We start from the raw sequence: 19,775 nt of genomic DNA on the forward strand, positions 1-19,775 counted from the left end.
CTGGGTAACTGCCAAGAAACACGACTGCACCATTCTCGCGAGGCCTATGGTTCCATCTGATTGTACCACTTAAATGCCAATGTGCATTTACCACACTTGCATTACCATGTTTTTAGTGCTCGCCACTACTGTGGCACTGCTGGCAATATTCTGTATGCACTTCTTGTGATTTTTCATTTAAAAAGCATCTTTCGTGGCCGAAATATAGCTGAGTCGGACTAGTTCATTAAAACTAAACCAGATTGTATTTTGCCTGCATAGCCCTTTTAAATGTTTAAATGTAAGCACTCGCAGGTTTGTTCTTGATTTGCGCTCCACAATTTTTGTATGGACGCATGAGCAATTTTTGTCGCAGACAAAATGTGCAGCTTGTTGAGGATCCCTTGAATTTGGCTGTAGGCTTCATTTTGCTTTGCAAACCAGTTAAAACCAATTAAATGACATTGCTGTTTCACGGAAATATGCTGCCAATCTTTCTTCTTGTGGCCCGTTCCTTCCGTCCCTGATTTTCTTCAGTTCAGTCATCCTCTATACCTGCATTTTTTTCCCTTTTCAGAGCAAATTAGTTGGCCAGAGCAGGCACTAACATGGCTGTCCTTTATTGTTTTTTTTTCCGAACAAAATGGTTCAGCAAGTGTCTTGGAGGTCATGCGCGCAGTGACGCTCTATCACTCATCCCACTTCAGTCGTTGATAAGTGAAACAGTAAGATCTACGGTTTGCGTGCTGCAGTACTGCAAAGAATGTTGAAGTGCTGCAAGCCTATGCTGGGTTGCAGAGTACAAGGCGAAGTACCCCACCCATAGGTTAGTTTTTGACACAGAAGACACGAAAAGATTATGAGTGAAGTGGGAACTTAAACTTAGACATTAACATGGTTTACATTTTGTATGATGGCAGATGCATATATTAAAAAAATCATTGTCATGTCAACCATCACTTTCTGAATGTGAGAATTCTTTGCTTCTCTGAAACACACCTTAAAAGTTCAGAAATGTGCTAAGATACCACTGAGCCCATATTTTCTTTTCTCCCAAGAGAGTTGTCAAAAGACATAAGCTCTTCTGCCGAGGTAACGGGTAGCGCCACAATTTTTTGGCAGCATCGAACGAGCCCAATGTGCTTTTTACGGTTGCTTTTTTGCATACCCTAGATGCTTGAAATTACACCTCAAAACAATTCCAGTACATCTTTCTCAAAACCTGGGAGCAAACAAAGAAAAAATCATGAACCATTCCATTCGTTTAAAGTGGATGGTCAGCAAAGCTTATTAGTACACGGTACAAAGGAAAAGCGAATTTAAGAAAAGGTGCTACTGAATTTCATTTCTCTTGCGTGTTTCGTGTTCATTTTTAAAAAACACGCATACAGTTACAGCTATTTTCTGCTGAGCATTCATGATAAACTTGGCTTTGTTGCACTGCGTTTTTGCACACAGAGAACAAAATGGCATGAAACCCTAGCCTAAGTTTCTCGTGCTCTCAAACTGCTTTACCTGGAAATTAAGTAGCATCAATAAAAGAAATGCTTTCTTGATGCGTCAATGGTGTGCGCTGCTCTCAAGCTTTTAGTCCCAACTCCTTTTTCGTGAGAAAAATGAACCTCGTGGTGAATTTTCGACTGTGACTGTGCAGTTGCCTTTGAAAACACAGGCCGCTTGAAACATTGCGCTTCCAACGGTTTGCGCTACAAGAGACCTTGCAATTTCGAGAGTTTGCGTGAGTTCCGTTGACAGACCAAAAATGCATAGAACTCAAGCCAAATAAGTATTACTTCAAAATTTTCAATACAGAAAACAAAAGTCGGGCATTCTTTTCAAAGTATCCCAACGGTAGTTGTACACGCAGCAACATGGTAGCGCCATTTCCCTCAGTATATGGCTTCGCTGTACTCGCTTTCCATATACAAGGCAACACTGGCAGAGGCAGGTTTTTAAATACACTGTGATGAACTACCGGACTGAATTGAGGATAACTGAGCTGTCGATGGGACACATTATTATGTGCGCCATGCCAATATTACAAACAAGTCTTCTCATGTTACTACTGCTGAAAACAAAAATTACAATACATTGAAAATAAGTTGACCTGCTCAATACTTTGACCTTACTTGTGCTTTATCAAAAAACCACTGCTTGACAAAACGCTGGCCAATGTGACAATGTAATATGACTATGAACACTAGCCACCGCCTGCAGATTATGCTGGTCATCCGTGTACACGCCTTTCAGCTTGCTGCATACAGCCCTGCCAAAATTCACCTTCAATATTGCAGACAAAGAATTCACTCGCACTGCCGCTATCTGCTGACAAATTAGCCTAATGTGCCTGGGTAAACAGAGAAATTGTTAGAAAAAAAGCACTAACGGTATGGTTGTTTGGCAGGAATAAATACCTTATTTACAACTGAGCAAACGCAATTTAGGGTTTATACACACCATATTTAGGTCCCATACATACGTCCCTATATTGAGTACCTAACTTAGTCAAAAGCATGTATGCCATCGTTCAATCACAACCATAAAAGCATGGTCTATAATGAACCAATTATTGTGCACTTAAGAAAAAACTGCCAATAAGTTATAGTTTCAGTATCAATGTTGGCCATAAGACATAAGAAATTGCGAATATGAGCTAACTAGACAAGCGGACTGCTACTGCTACAGAAACGCCATGACTTCGAACCAAACTATCTTTGTTTCAGGCCCATATCACACTATTTTTTATACTGTCACGAAGCCAAAAACAATGCAGTTGTCTTCAAGGAAAACAAGTTTATTCGAGCCAACTTGTGCTCCCCTAACAATTCAAATAAATAAAGGCGGCGAAGCAGCAGTCAACAAAGTGACGTGCGAAGGCGAGCGTCGATCGATTCGATTACGGCGGCGTCTGCTCTGCAGGCTTTTATCTTTCGGCGCGAGTGTTTGTCGAACTGTCCATTTACATCCAGAACACTGTAGATAAAAAAAGATTATTCCAGGCCGGTGACGTTAGGGTGAAAGGCTCTCCTTATCAGACTGAGATAACCCGTGCGGCTTAAAAAGAATAAAGAATGAAACATGCGCTTCGCTTGGGCAGTAAAAACATAAGCCGGGCAGTAAAAACATAAACAAACAAACCCAGAACATGGTCCGTGGCATTACCCTTCTATAAGAGAGCATCGACCCGATGGTAAAATAAAGACAGTGCGGACAAAAAATAGTTTGTCATTGTGCGTAGTAAGGTTTCAGGCGAACCACGTGGATGACTTCGGGCTGCGTGCTTCGTCATGATGTTCTGTAATAACCATCGGGTATCACCTCGTAGTGAAGTTGGAGAACACGTTGTAGAATCCTATAGGGTCCGAAATACCGTCGCAGAAGATTCTCATTGAGTTCACGTCGTGGTATGGCAGTCCAATCCCACACACGATCCCCTGGGCGGTACTCGGCGTCTCGGCGTCGGAGGTTGTACCGTCCGGCATCCACCAGGTGCTGGTCTGTCGAGCAATCTCGAGCGAGCTGGTGGGCCTCCTCCGCATGCTGGAGGTATCCCTGGACGTCGGCGTTGTGGTCCTCGTCTTCTACGTGCAGAAGCATATCTTCAAGCAGCGAAGTTGGTTGTCTCCCGTATACAAGCTCGAACGGTGTCTTCTGCGTAATTTCCTGGATAGCCGTGTTGTATGCAAACATAACATACGCAAAGACTTCGTCCCAAGTCTTGCGTTCAACGTCGACGTACATAAACAGCGTATCCGCGATCGTACTGCTCAGACGTTCCGTTAGTCTGTTCGTTTGGGGGTGGTACGCCGTCGTTCTTCGGTGATCCGTGTTCCTGTAGCGTAAGATTCCATGGATTAGCTCTGTCCGCAGTTAAGGTCGCTCCACGCTCTCTGATTAGGACTTCAGGGCCTCCTCGCAGCACAACTTGGCTCATCAAGAACTTGGCGACTTCTTGTGCAGTCCCCCTCAGAAGAGCGGCGGTGCCTGCGTAGCGCGTCATGTAGTCTGTTGCTACGACAATACACTTGTTCTAGGATCATGGCGTAGGAAACGGGCCCAGGAGGTCCATTTTGTTGAAAGGGCCTCGATGGAACGGCGATCGGCTGCAGACGTCCGGGGGGTGTCGTCGGTGCCTTTGTTCGTCGCTGGCAGTCACAGAAGCTCCGGACATTGTGGGTGACGTCGGATGTATGGCGGGTCAGTAGTACTTCGTCTTGATTTTGCAAATAGTGCGAGGTGTTCCGAGATGTCCGGAAGACGGGTCGTCGTGGCATGCTCCCAAACTTTTGTCACAAATGTCTTCGGGGATGCAAAGAAGATAATTAGTTCTCGTTCCGGGGCTGAAATTCTTCACGAGAATGGAGTTTTTCAGGCTGGTTGCTGGTAAGTTCTGTGTGAAGGCCCTATGCACGGCGACGTCACGTCCTTCGAGGTAGTCGATCATGACGCGTAAAGCCCGTTCTACATGGGGCAAATTTCGCCTGCGAATTCGCAGTTGCGGCGCCGCCCGTTCGGCAAAACGATTTATTTTCCTATTTTCACTGCTGCGACATATTGTTAAATGCTAAGCGGCGTCCACAACGGAAGTTCAACTCTTACAAACATTTGGAAATTCGCCACAGCAACGAGAATAGATCGTTTTGGTGCACGTCCGGTGCCGCAACTACGAATTTGCCAGCGAAATTTGCCCCATGTAGATCGCGCTTAAGTCGGGGTCGAAACGCTGCTAGGCGGCTATATCGCTTTTCGTCACGACTCGAAAGAATGCGCTGTCTTCGTCGGAGTCTTGTGGTGGCGGACCGACGGGGGCGCGACACAGGCAGTCGGCGTCGGAGTGTTTCCTGTCGGATTTATAAACTACTGTAACGTCGAATTCTTGGAGGCGCAAGCTCCAGCTAACCAGACGGCAAGAGGGGTCATTCGAATGGGCCAGTGCACTCTAGAAAACATCGCTATGGCAGAACGTTTGCCTGGTAAGGCAGGACTCCACCGTCGTTGGCGACGACGCGCAAAAACGTGAGCTCCTCGTACGCGAATCGGTACTTTTCAGGTTTCAGCGTTAGTCCCGACGTACGAATGGCCTCGAGTACATAAGCCAACCTTGCAAGGTGTTCGTCGAAAGTCCGGGCGAATACCACAACGTCGTCGAAGTATAGGAAAGAGGTTGGCCACTTCACGCCAGCTAGCACAGTGTCCATGAATTTCTGAAACGTTGCTGGCGCCGTGCATAGCACGAACGGCATCACCTTGAACTCGTATAGGCCATCCGGGGTTATAAATGCAGTCTTCTCTCGGTCTCTCTCGTCCACTTCAATGTGCCAGTAGCCTGTCTTCAGATCCATCGGTGAGAAGTACTTCGCGTGGTAGAGGTGGTCGAGGGCGTCGTCGATTCATGGCAGGGGGTACACGTCCTCTTTGGTTATCTTGTTCAATCGCCGGTATTCAGCGCAGAACCGTAGTGTGCCGTCTTTCTTCTTTACGATTATGACCGGCTTAACCCACGGGCTTTTCGATGACTGTATAATGTCGTCGCTGAGCATGTCGTCAACTTGAGTCCGGATGGCTTCGCGCTCGTGTGAAGAGACGCGGTACGGTGACTGTCGGGTAGGTCGGGCTCCATCCTCGGTTATTATCCGGTGCTTCGCCAGAGGTGTCTGACGTAACTTTGAGTTCGACAAAAAACACTCGCTGTAGCGACGCAGCCAAGCCTATAGCTTGTTCCTTTCTCCTTGCAGTAGCGCCGGATTCACGTCTAAGGGATGCGGAAGCCTGAAGGTATCTTCGGGTGCGCGTTCAAAGTCGGTGACTGCGATCACGTCACTAGCTTGTTGCGTTTCTTCGCGGAACACAATTGCAGCGCCCTTGTTTAAATGATTGTACTCCTTGGTGAAATTAGTAACCAAAACGTAGGATTCACGTTGTCAAAGCGCGCAATGCCTCTTCCGACGGAGACACCGCGGCCGAGGGGCACCCTCTGGTCACTCTCTACGATACCGTCGACGTCAGGAACAGCATCTTCACAGTAGACGGTGATCATCAAGCCTGCGCGGGGTGGCAGGGTGACACGGTACGTGACTTATCCTTCATTGGAATAAATGGCAGCTTGGGCTATGTATTAATTCCAGAAAAATATTCGACTTCATTATCATAGAACAATTAAAATAAAGAGAACAACATACAACCATTAAAATAAAGAGAGAGATAGAGAATAAAGAGAACCAGCAATCATTATTCAAAATACTTATTTGTGTTTTCCCAATATATTTATGTACTTCTGCGATATATTCATGCGATTTAGTCCGCGATATATTCTGCGGTATATAAACTTCCAGATATATTGATGTACTATGTACCTGATTTACTTAGCCTACAAGCAATAGTAGCTGTCTGCAATTATTAAGTCAATCATAGGGATGTGAAATTTTTGCATTACTCGGCCCCCAACGCATCGTTTCTAGAAGAGCTTTGATGATATTGAAGGCAACAAAATATTAATGCATCTCTATTACATTTGCAACTTGAACTGGCAGTTTTTTCGCAACCAAACGTTGTCGAACATTTGTGTGCAGCAGGGCTGCCAGCATTTCCTAAATAATTGCCGTTGACGAACTATACGAGTATTCTTAACTGCGTACATTTCAACAACCTTAGCATAAGGCAGCACTTTTATAGCAAATATGCCATCTCAAAGGCAAAGGTATTGAGGGCCCTTATTGAATAAATAATTTTATGAAAGTATATCACGACAACAAGAAAATAAAGAATAGAAAATAGGTAACACCAGAAAAATATTTAAATCACCAACATTCATCCTCGTCTAGTAGGAAAAACAAGATTCGGGCTTTTGCGGACGTTTTATTTTTATTTAAAACAACACGTCACCACGTTTTATGCGTATTGAAGTGTCACGTGGACAGTGTGCGGCAGATGTGTGCGAAACATCTGTTTTAATGTCAACCGAGGAAAGTTCAAAAGGTAACACAGAAGCTGTTCTCCGACAAGACGGTCAAGAAATTCGCGACTGTTTGCCGGCGCCCGTTCAAGGAACAAAACTCTTGCCGTAAACCTTCCAATATTACGTCCGTTCACCTGAGAATAACACGCAGCTAGGAAGGTTATATGATACTGCATCTAGCCATGAATTCTGGTGCCAGTTTTACGCTCCTTATTGTCGCAATGCTCGCCACGCTTATCAAAGCACAAGAGGATACCCAGCCACAGGGAAAACACGACAAGTGCGGTAAGCAACTCCTGACTGTATTGTCAATAATTTAGAACTTTTCCAGCCATGGTAGAAACTACTGTTTTACTCCGTATGCTCCGACAACCAATTTAGCACATATATTATCGCATGCTCAAACCACAAACTTTCAACAGCTCTGGCTTAATCGGAAGCCAACCTGCTACGAAAAAGCCTCGCTCATTCCCGATCTTAGCTCATAGAAAGCGACGTTTGGCCATCAAACAGTTTAAATTACTGAACAAAACTCCAAAATAAGCGCAAGCCGCCCTACATGGCCCATAACAGGTGTAGGTCGTCTTAAGCAGTTGACTCGTAGAACCAAGTTGAGTAAACTACAGCCGTGTACTTGTTTTTTATTTACTTTATTTTAAAGAACTTTGCTCTGTGATGACTAGTTCCTTGTACAAAGCAAGCTCACCAGGTTGTGAATAACTTTATTCAAAGGGAATGAGTTATATGTCTATTGAGAACTACGTAACTCCCCTTTCTAAGATCATTGCTAAACAGTCAATAAATCCTAAAGCAACAATGCAAATCCTCCCTTCCGCCCCACAATTCCCTTAAAAGTTATTGTCTTTCTAAACTATGCTACACAACATGTTGTCCCAAAGAAATTGAACAAGCCGCACCTAGAGCCTTCTAAGCAAGTTAAGATGGCAGCAGTGAAATGTCATTTTTAGCACATGTGCCTCGTTGTGAGTTTCTCGTGCAATGATCGCTTGACATTTAGGTAACCGGTAAAATCGAAAAAGAAATATATTTAAAAACCGACAAATTTTATTCAAAGAAAATTCTCGTAGACGAATTTTTGTAGAATTCTTATGGAAAATTCACAATATTCCTGTAGAAAGTCAGTGTCCGGCCGAAATTTTACGTAAGGCTTAACGTTTTGAAGTAGACATTCTCATTATTTTGCTTTCACCCGCACACACGCACCTATACATATGTGTAGGCGCTCCCATTAACCCCGAGTTGTCGGAGCCGCTCTGGCGACCATCCCCAAGTGCAGAAGTCCAATACATCTAGAAAACTAACCAAGAAAGTGGAAAAGAGTGCAGACCCGCCGCGGTGGCTCAGTGGCTAAGGCGTTGCGCTGCTGAGCACGAGGTCGCGGGTTCGATTCCCGGCCGCGGCGGCCGCTTTTCTGATGGAGGCGAAAAGCGAAAACGCCCGTGTGTACGAGATTTCGGTGCACGATAAAGATCCACAGGTGGTCAAAATTAATCCGGAGCCCTCCACTACGGCGCGCCTCATCGCCTGCGTTGCGTCGCCGCGTTAAACCCCACAATCAATCAATCAATCAAAGAGTGCAGCCTCTCCTGTAGCCTAGTTGGTTCCGCCTCGCATCGATGTTGCAGATGTTGGGGGTTCAGGTCCCACCCGGGGAGCGTAATCTTCTTCCACTGTAGTTCTACCTTTCAAACATTTCAACAACTATACCTGTTTCATGAAGAATAATAAACAAATCACCTTTTTCCGCTTGCCTTCCTTGGTGTTGAACTTTTCCCTCTTCACGACTCCGAGGTAACTGATGTCACCGCAAAGTTGGTCACTACAGGAGAGGTAGACATTCCGCCCGTCTCTTCTGTACTTGTTTCCTTCCATCTCTTGTGGCTGCCTGTCTGAAGCCACACTTTTCTTTAGGATGTCGACACTCTTCGGTGCCCGCAAATGTTTGACGTTACCTTTAGCTGTCCTTGAAATTCTCTTGAAATTTTGAAACTCTTAAAAAAAATTCGCGCTTCTAGACGACCAGACCAAGGTCAGTGTAGACAGGCTCACTGAGAACCTAACATGGGTAATCAGTGAATCAACAGCGGCTGTTGGACAAGCAACATGTAGGGAACAAACCGGAACACTAACTAGAAAAGCGAAGAAACTAATTTCCAAACGTAAGAACCTGAATGTGTCAAGCATGGCAGATCGGATTGAACAAGCCGAGCTGCCGAAACTGGTTAACAGATGTAAGACAAACGACATTCACGCATATAGCATGGCAGTCATCGAGGAAACGCCGTATTAGAAGCTTGAAAGCAACTAAGAGAAAGCTAGCCATTGTCAAAGACAGAATGTACGTACTCAGAGATGAGCAGGGTAACTTAACGCACAACTTGGACGAGATAATAAAGGTAGCAGAACGATTTTACACCAGGCTTAGGGCAATGAAATTCTACCAGGGGAAACTGCTGAGAGTACAATCTTAACTTCCGATGTGCCACTAGTAACTAAAGAGGATGTGAGAAGGCCCTCAAAGTCATGAAAAGAGGAAAAGCTGCAGGTGACGACGGCATAACCGTAGATTCTTTGAAGGAGGGCGCAGATGTTCTGGAAAACCTCGCTGTACTATTTTGGGAATGCTTGAAGGCTCAAAAAGGGCCCACATCGTGGAAAACAGGCAACAGTATTCTCCTTCATGGGAAGAGAGATCCCAAGGATTTCAGGAAAGACAGACCCATCACCCTACTCTACATTGTGTGCAGGCTTTTTAGAAAAGTTACAGTTAACCGCATAGGTGAAAGTCTGAATTTCAAACAACCCAGAGAGCAGGCTGGGTTAAGGAAAGGCTACTCAACCATGGATCACATTTGTGTTGTCACTTAAGTGATAGAAATATCCGCAGAATACACTAAACCTCTTTACATGGCATTTATGGACTGTGGGAAAGCGTTTGATTGCGTACTCACCGCAGCTGTTTTAGGAGCACTAAACGACCAGCGAATAGAGTAAACCTACGTAAGATTTCCAGAAGACATATATAAAGAATGCACGGGCACGATAACCTTCATCAAGCAAAGTGATAAATTCCCAATCCGGAAGGGAGTAAGACAGGGAGATGCCATCTCGCCAAAACTATACACATCATGTCTGCACGAAGTGTTTGGAAATCTTGACTCGGAAATTATAGGATTAACGATAAATGGGAATACTTTAGCCATTTGAGGCTTGTGGCTGACATAGCACTGCTGAGTGACCCTGCAGGACATCTGCTAACAATTGAGTAAGTACAATCAGAAAGCGACGCCGTGGGGCTGAATTTAAATATAAATAAACCTAAAGTAATGAGAAACAACCATACGAAAAAAATTACGCCAACCTCCCCTCGCGCGAACCTTGGTGTGATGCGACGCTGAGGTGGTTTCAAGCGCAAGCGGAGAGCAACCGTCGACCGAAAGGCCGCGGGAGAGCGGCCCGAAGGAGAGGAGACCGCGGAGAGAGAGAAAGTACTGCACGTGCGCAACACCGCGCGCAGCGCCGCCCACCGGCGGAGTGAGAGCGCGCTGGGCCGCACACCCGCAGATGTTGAGAGAGAGTGTTCGCTCTCACCTGGGCACGCGCCGGCGCCAGTGCGTCTGCCGCGGCTATGACGCAACGCAATCCAACACAATCCACTTTAATCCAATCCAATCCAATCGAATCCAATCCAATGCCCCTCGCAAGAGAGTGTTCGCTATCGGAGAGGAGAGGGGGTGAGCAGAGGAGAGTGCGGACGCCGACGACGACGGACGCACGCAGGAAGGACAGGGCCGCCGACAAGAGATGCTGTCAGCGTCGCATCTAAAACGCCTATTAAGCTTAGGAAACGAAACGCTAAAAGTGGAAGAATACAACTACCTCGGCCAGATGGTTTGTGTTGACCCCAACAGGAAAGAGAAATTCGGCACTGAATAGCTATGGGTTGGGAGCACTTGGCAAGCACTCCCAAATAATGAAAGGTAAGCTACCTCTGTCACTCAAAAGAAACATCTACAAGAAGAGCATACTGCTGGCGATGACATGCGGAGCTGAAACTTGGCACCTTACAAAACGACTAGAAAGCAAACTTACGTCGGCTGAACGTGCAATGGAACGAATAATGTTACGAGTAACACTCACGGACAGGAATCGAGCTTCCTGGGTCAGAGAACAAACTAAAGTAGAAGATATCATAGTCGAAATAGAGAAAATAAATTGACTTGGGCTGGCCATGTAGTGACGCGAACCGACATCGGTGGACAATTAAGGTAACAGATTGGATAGCAAGAGATGGGTCTAGAAGAAGGAACAGGCCATTAACCCGATGGAGAGATGAAATCAGGGAATTTGGGGGCAAGCTGTGGACTCGAACAGCAGAGGATAGGCGCAGTTGGAGGTCAATGGGAGAGGCCTTCGTCTTGCAGTTCCAGGACGTGAGTAGGCTGATGGGGATGATGGTAATGACGATGATGATGATAGGCTAAATTGTCTGAAATGTTTGGAAGCTCACAAATTCCTTACAAGAGGACAATCAGTGGCGTGGAGTAGGCTACTGACGTACGCTTTCTGCCAACCCGCCCTATACCATCGACAGTACCCAGAAAGATACCAGGACACCTGAAAATTGTGAGGACTATAGGCCGCTTCACTCACACACATGGTTTCGGCCTGTCACCTCGAACCCCAGACCGCCAACCGCCGATTTAGCATCAGTAATTACGAGCAATGGTAGGTCACGCTACTCAGCGCTATCCCCGAAGTAGAAGTACAAGTTGCGGTCTTCCAGCTGGCGGAGTACGCCGCCAAGCACCACAGGCTACGAGCCGTCGTCTGACCAACCACCCACCCGGAACCTCCATCTAGGGCACGCTCAGTAAAAAGGACCAATAAAGCTCTCTCTCTCTCTCTCTCTCTCTCTCTCTCTCTCTCTCTCTCTCTCTCTCTCTCTCTCTCTCTCTCTTATAAGAGCATAAAAACAAAAGGGTCCAGTTTTCTTTCCCCAAGGCCGCCATAGAACAAAGCATAATATCCAAAAAATTATTTTCAGCTTGACTAGAGGGGCCTCAGCGAAGGCTAGGCACAAAATTGGCCGCGTATCTGCTCACGTCCTTGCAAATGTTCAGGAAAGACAATAGTCGTCTGGCGCCCCTAACAAGTAAATCTCTCCCTTCTCTTTCCCGCTCACTGCTCATGCTGTTCCTCTTCCGTCTCGCTCCCCGAGAGCTAAACACGCTCGCGGTTTGCTGAAGCTTGAATTTAAATTGACCGTGTTCCACTGCTCCACGCCAAATGCCTCAATGAAGGCTCTGTTGTACGGCATAGACGCGCGTGAACCGTCGCACCCTACTTACTCCATGTGTGTTTCAGCGGAACGGGAAAACTATATAGTGGAACCTTTCATTACTATTGCCGTTTGATTTTTTTGAATGGGGCTAGGGAAACCGCGGGAAACCGCGTTTGTATGTTCCTGGACGAACCTTTCAAAAAATCAACCATCCGTGTATTTAATTGAAGAGAACACTGCGAATATTACTGATACATTAATGCCTTGCCCATATAAGCGTAATATTTTATTTTTGTTCCAAAACTTTGACAAGTATGAACATTGCCACCGGACATAGCCGTTTAAATTTGGCTGTGGGCATATACATCGATTGTGCAGCATCCGTTTCACTTTGGCCGGGCGGCTGATTCGAGGGGCAGACAGACAGACAGGCAGGCACACAGACAGACAGACAGACAGACAACAGACCAAGATTTTCGCGTTCACGTAGCCCAAAAAAGACTCTTCTTTAAAAAGTTCGGGTTACATCATACTGTTAAAGTCTACAAAGAGTGCTCCGGAAGTTACCTCCAGGAGCGGAGTCCGAGCTCGCAGAACTTGAGTACACGGTCTGGTGGAAAGCCGCTTGCCGCCTTTCCTTGTTGCTCGACTCGGGTGATTTGGACACGACTTCCTTGCTGATGTCTGCACAGATGGATTTCCGATGGTTAGGAAATGTCTCCCTACTGTGAGGTACTTGCCTCTGGTCATTCCGGCCGAACGGGCGATCCCACGATGGCGCCGCACCACTGAGGTGAGTCGGCGCTTGAAAACCATCTCCCACGGGGGCGCGACACCACCGGGGTGAGTCATCGCTGCAGCCATCTCCCACGGTGGCGCCGCACCGCTGGGGTGAGTTGGCGCTGCAACCATTTCCCACGGTGGCGCGACACCACCGGGGTGAGTCATCGCTGCAACCATTTCCCACGGTGGCGCCGCACCGCTGGGGTGAGTCAGCGCTGCAACCATTTCCCACGGTGGCGCCGCACCGCTGGGGTGAGTCAGCGCTGCAACAGCATCCCACGGTGGCGCCGCACCGCTGGGGTGAGTCAGCGTTGCAACAGCTTCCCACGGTGGCGCCGCACCGCTGGGGTGAGTCAGCGCTGCAACAGCTTCCCACGGTGGCGCCGCACCGCTGGGGTGAGTCAGTGCTGCAACAGCTTCCCACGGTGGCGCCGCACCGCTGGGGTGAGTCAGCGCTGCAACAGCTTCCCACGGTGGCGCCGCACCGCTGGGGTGAGTCAGCGCTGCAACAGCTTCCTACGGTGGCGCCGCACCGCTGGGGTGAGTCAGCGGTGAAGCCCTCCCCGCCGTGGCTGCTCTCTGCTGTTTGCCTCTGGCCGTTCCCTCGTGGTTGCCGGGTGACGGACCCCACGCCTGCGAACAGCGCTGCCTTCCTGGCTCGCTGCGTTGCTCTCTTCCAGTGTGATCTGGGCTGGTCTCGCCCGGAGGGGGCCTGCGGTATGCACGCACAGGAAGGCTCTAAGCACGCATCTTTAGGCGGTGGTGGTTGGTAGGATTCTGTGGCCATCAGCGAAGCTTGTATGGCTGTGGCCTCCTTTGCCAGGTCATCGAAGTCGGAGAACCACCGGGATCGCAAGTACGGCTGGAACCTCGGGTGGCACTGTCGGACGACCCGGAAAACCTTTTCTGCCTCGGGTGCCGCCGGTTCCGCTCGCTCGTACAGGTCCTGCATACAACGCACATATTCGCGAAGGCTTTCACCGTCTCCCTGTGTCCGTGCGCGAAGTTCGTCTTTGATGCGGTACTCATACCCGGGAGGCAGAAACTCCAGCTTAAAGCGCTCCTTGAAGTCCATCATATGCTCAAATGGCTTCTGGTGACGTCTCCAAACACCGGCTGCCGACTGCAAAGCAACTGGCAAGATCCTGCTTATGAGCACGCTATCTGAAATTGCCATGGCTTGTTTTTAGTCCGACAATTCATAAAGAAAGTCGAAAACAGACTTCTTGTCTGTATAGCCTGTGTACGTTGGCACGGCTAAGTTTAACCGCAACGACGCATTGCAGTGACAGTTGAATTGATTATCTTGTGGCGCCCGATCACTGCATAATGCCTCAGTGTTAAGCTTGCTAGCCTGAAGCGACAACAGTTGCTTTTCAAACTCGGCCTTCGATGCTATCAGTTGGGCCATCAAGTCAAGAATTGTCTTTGTGTTGTCTGATAGCGGGTCCGTCTGCGCAGTACCATCCAAGAGAAGTGCGGAGGCATTTTCGCTTAACTGAGGAACAGCATTCTCGTCCGTCGACATAGTTGTAGCTGCAAAATACTGTCAACCCAGGCCTGAAATACAACCTTTCTGACCAGCGCAGAAATAAAAATGCTTCGAAGTGGGCGCGCCCGGACAATCAGCGGTTACACTTTGTCGACAAGCGCAAATTTTGTGGCGGGTCACTCACAAGATTTGGTGCGCAGCTTTTGGCCGCTCTTTTTTTTTACGCCAGCTTTGTCGTTGAGCGTTGGCTTGTGGCAGACAATTGGAAGCATCCTCCGCTGGCCAGGTGATGCTCGCAAAGTAGGCACGGCCGGCTTTTGGGGCGCATAATCCGCCGGTCAACGCTGCGTGAAAAAAGGTTAGCGGCCCCAACAAAGCATACACACTTCGGAAGCATCCTGCAAGCATTCCCACATGCAGGCGGCAGTGTAGCTCGCGGGGCGAGTCAAGGCTCGAAGACGAGAACAGGAAAAAAGAAAGAAATCACGTTGGGCGCCAGTGAAGGATCCCCCTTCGAGCATAAAGGGTTCGCGAGCCCCAACCCGCCCGACGAAGTAACGCCAATCCGCATGAGAACAAATCACCGGTTTATTCCGGGAAAACCAAGGTAGGAAAAAACAAACAAAGCAAGTTGAGAGCAATATAAAAAGAGTACAGCAAGCAATCACGGAAAGCGCGTAAAGAAAACACTGCGGCGGTTGACTTCCTGCTTGTCCAGAAAGTTACAGCATGGTGCCGTACACTCACGACGACGTCTCCAGTCACTTGGGCCGACGACGGGTAAAGAGCGTCCGCCGCGGACGCTGGTTGCTCCTCGCTATCCAGGCGTCATTGCTGTGGCTGGCCGCCCGTCGGTCCCGTCCGCAGCCCGCGGTAGCAGCCGCTCTCGCGTGTGCCCCGGTGCGCACTCCCCCCCGGCTCTCCTGTGAGCGCCGCTTTTACGCCACTCCGTTGGTTGTGCGCATGTTCCGGGTTGTATGCGCACTACACGTATTTGTCCCGTCTCACTGTTCATCACACACGCGCGCATGGGCTCATGACGCACTGACGTCACTATCGCTGTTCGACGCGCGCACTTCGCCGTAATCACCCTGCGCGGGCGCTCGTAGGGGCTGCGTCCCTACAGGCTTGAAAGGTATATTTGAGGATGTATAAATTAGTATCAAAATAATAAGAATGGAGCCTGTATATTAGCGTAGGTAATTAAATACTAGTGGAAGTATAGCAATATAACTACCATGGTAAAGCGGTCAGTTCGAATGCAAACCACTCAAATATAATCAGTAGTAGAACTGGAAATGGCTTTGTTGCATTCTGTAAGCACTCTCAAGTAACAAACTGTGGGCTACCTCTGTTACTAAAATAGTGTGCCCAATCTATTCCAAGTCACGCTAATGACTACTCGATCAACACATCTAGTACTGGATAAACCCCCTTGACAGAAAGCCTCAGTACGCCTAAGTGCCTAATGAAATTCAATGATAGGAGTAACCCTGTCTAGTATGAGACGAGCGTCTTGGAATGGGGAACCAATTCGGGTAGATTAATGAATCACATTAGGTACCACGGTACGGGACCCGGAACAACTGGTAATTCTACGGAGAGATCTGCAAATAAAATTAGTTGAGAAATCATGAATTTGAATCCCGGCGTGTAGCTGGGTAGAAAGGTTTCAGGACAGATCTTCGTCTCGCGTACAGAAAATTAGAATTAGAGAATATTATAGCGAAATCAGGGGGTCACAATGATCCCGTGCCCAGCAAAGTCTATTAAAGCGAAATCTTGGTTCCAAATAGACTATCTAACAAACAAGCGTCGAGGACGCAGTCAAACAGGATGACGCACACTGTTGACTGTTGGCGAATAAAATACCGCCGCGTTTCGCTCGAATGAATTCATGTTAGAGCTGAGACCTTTCTCAAGGAGGCAGTGAGGATTAGGCGGTGTGAATTATGGGCTGTTTGGACCAATCAACCGGGCAAACACGCAGCTTACAATATGGATTCTGTGTTTTTTTTTTTATGGTGCCGCGACATGTGGCTGCTGAACTTTCGCGAGAAAAGGCAGATTCAACTTGTTAGGCGAGTTCTGGTGCACTGACTGAATAAAGCAAATATGCAGTTTGTAAAACGGCCTGATTGGTTGCCTACGCACTCCTCCAAGAGCTCGCTGAACTTTTGCAATGAAGAAATTTGCAGATCGCCACTTGTTTTCTGACTAATCTGCTCCAGGTCCGACCAGCTGCAAACGCGTCATAAATATTTGGCTTCCATTTCAGAACAAAAGCTTTATCTTTAACTCAACTTAGTTATTACAAAAAATACCTTACAAAACCAAAGCGATTTTTTTATTTCCGCGGAACTAACTTTGAAATCCCGAGACTCGTAGTTCTGGCTTGTGGAATTTTGGTGAATAACTGCAATAAAATTGGAGCAAGGCCAAATAACCAAATTCAGGACTTCGTCTGTCTTTTAGAAGATACGCGCCCCACTATTTGCCACTATGAAAGTATTTGGGTGAAAAAGCACTGGTGCTGCTTACAAAACGCCAGAACTGTGAAGTAATTTAACACCTCACTTTCTCGAACAAAACGATTGTCCGGCTAATATCCATCTGACGTGCTTACTGAAGTACAAAATACGGAACGCAGTTTCAGAAGCTTATCATGCTATTAACACGTGATATACTTTGGTTCGGTAATATCATGTCCTACTTCAAGTGTGCATGTTAAGCAAAGGATGAGGGTAATAAACGACGTAGCTTCATACCTTCATACCTCAATTCCACTTCATACCTCAATACAACTTCGACCGGTCGGAAACCGCGCTTGTATTGTAGCGGCTCTAGTGTCTAAAAGAGCACATTCATATATCACTTGCGTTTACACCAGCCTCACTACTGACTAAAACTGCTTGCGAAGTCCTAAAAGGGCCGATAAAAGTATTGATTGATTGATTGTAGGGTTTAACGCGCCGACGCAACGCAGGCGATGAGGCGTGCCGTAGTGGAGGGCTCCGGATTAATTTTGACCCCCTGGGGATCTTTAACGTGCGCCGAAATCTCGTACACACGGCCGTTTTTGCTTTTCGCCTCCATCAGAAAAGCGGCCGCCGCGGCCGGGAATCGAACCCGCGACCTCGTGCTCAGCAGCGCAACGCCTTAGCCACTGAGCCACCGCGGCGGGTGCCGATAAAAGTAACCAGTAATTACTGTGACTACGTGTCATCGCATTTTGGAAGCAGAAGCAGCGGCAGTTATCTTAGTAAACTTGTAGCAGTGTTTCGTTATTGTAGACTCACTGGTCATACAATTGCTTTGGATGACCAACTAGAGTTCTGAGATAATTAAGCTACAATGGGACCGTAACTGTACTCTCGAATGTTTAGATATTGTCACGAAGCCAAGGGCGACGCAGTCGTCTTGAAGGAGAAACAAGTTTATTGGAGCGAACTTGTGCTCCCCTAACAACTCAAAAGAATACAGAGGCGGCGAAGCAGCGGTCAACAAAGTGACTAGCACAGGCGAGCGTCGTCGAATGAAAAATGCCGCGGCGTCTGCTCTACAGGCTTTTATCTTTCGGCGCAAGTGTTTCTGGAAACGTCGATTCACACCCAGAACATTGTAGATCACAGAAGATTATTCTGGGCTAGTGACGTTAGGGCCAAACAGTCTGCTTATCTGAATGTGATAGCCCGTGCGGCATAAAAGTAAAGAATGTAAGACGCGCTTCGTTTAGAACGCAGATAACACAGCCGGGCGTGGCCCGGCAGTAAAGACAAACAATAAATAAACAAACCCATACATGGTTCGCGGCATTGCACCCCCCCCCCTTTAAGAGTGCATCAACCCGATGCTAAAATAAAACACAGTCCAAACGAACAACAAAAAAAGTCCGTCATCTTGCATAGTAAGGTTTCAAGCGAACTACGTGGACGACTTCGGGCCGCGTGCGTCGCCGTGATGTTCCGGAATCACCATCGGGGATCACCTCGTAGGTAAGTTGGCCGGCACGTCGTAGAATCTGGTAGGGTCCGAAATACCGTCGCAGAAGCTTCTCACTTAGTCTGTGTCGACGGATGGGAGTCCAAACCCACACACGATCCCCAGGGTGGTACTCGGCGTCTTGGCGTCGGAGGTTGTACCGCCCGGCATCCACCAGTTGCTGGTCCGTTGTACGAACTCAAGCCGGCTGGCAGGCCTCCTCCGCACGGTGAAGGTATCCTTGGACGCCGGCGTTGATGTCGTCGTCTTCTACGTGTGGAAGCATGGCGTCGAGCATCGTAGTCGGCCGTCTTCCGTAGACAAGCTCGAACGGCGTCATCTGCGTAGTTTCCTGGATAGCCGTGTTGTACGCAAAGGTGACGTACGGTAGCACTTCGTCCCAAGTCTTATGTTCAACGTCGACGTACATTGACAGCATATCCGGGATTGTCTTGTTCAGGCGTTCCGTTAGTCCGTTCATTTGGGGGTGGTACGCGGTCGTTCTTCGGTGATCTGTGTTGCTGTAGCGTAATATCTCTTGCATCAGCTCCGCAGTAAAGGCTGTTCCGCGGTCCGTGATTAGGACTTCCGGGGCTCCATGTCGCAGCATAACTTGGCTTACGAAGAATTTTGCGACTTCTTGTGCAGTCCCCCTCGGAAGTGCGGCGGTCTCTGCGTAGCGGGTCATGTAGTCTGTCGCTGCAACAATCCACTTGTTCTCGGATCGGGATGTAGGGAACGGGCCCAGTAGGTCCATTCCAATCTGTTGGAAGGGCCTCGATGGGACGGCGATCGGCTGCAGAAGTTCGGCGGGTCTCGTCGGTGGCGTTTTTCGTCGCTGGCAGTCACGGCAGCTCCGGACGTAGTGGGTGACGTCGGATGCAAGGCGGGGCCAATAGTACTTCGCCTTGATCTTCCCAATTGTGCGAGCTGTGCCGAGATGTCCGGAAGACGGGTCGTAGTGGCACGGTTCCAAAATTTCGTCACGAAGATCTGCCGGGATCACAAGAAGATAATTTGCTCTCGTTCCGGGGCTGAAATTCTTCTTCACGAGGACGGAGTTTTTCAGGCTGAATGCAGGTAAATTGCGTTTGAAGGCCCTGGGCACGGCGACGTTGCATCCTTGGAGGTAGTCGATCATGACGCGTAGATCGGGGTCGGCACGCTGCTGGGCGGCCAGGTCGCTCTCAGTCACGACTCCGAAGAACGCACTGTCTTCATCGGAGTCTTGTGGTGGTGGGTCGACGGGGGCACGGGACAGGCAGTCGGCGTCGGAGTGT

The 19,775-nt window shown here is 48.2% G+C and overlaps 1 protein-coding gene across 1 annotated transcript in view; it reads left to right on the forward strand.

Moving 5' to 3' along the window:
• The first annotated feature begins 6,989 nt into the window (after positions 1-6,989).
• Positions 6,990-19,775, forward strand: part of LOC144166540 (uncharacterized) — an 87,226-nt gene continuing 74,440 nt past the window's right edge. The window contains exon 1 of the mRNA XM_077696039.1: positions 6,990-7,219. Within this exon, the coding sequence (XP_077552165.1) occupies positions 7,099-7,219 (121 nt within the window). The 5' untranslated portion in view covers positions 6,990-7,098. The remainder of the gene's footprint in view (positions 7,220-19,775) is intronic.

Source organism: Haemaphysalis longicornis, unplaced genomic scaffold (assembly GCF_048455015.1).
Source record: "Haemaphysalis longicornis isolate Haplotype H1 unplaced genomic scaffold, Haemaphysalis longicornis Haplotype H1 scaffold_18, whole genome shotgun sequence".
In the NCBI taxonomy this organism is placed as follows: domain Eukaryota; kingdom Metazoa; phylum Arthropoda; class Arachnida; order Ixodida; family Ixodidae; genus Haemaphysalis; species Haemaphysalis longicornis.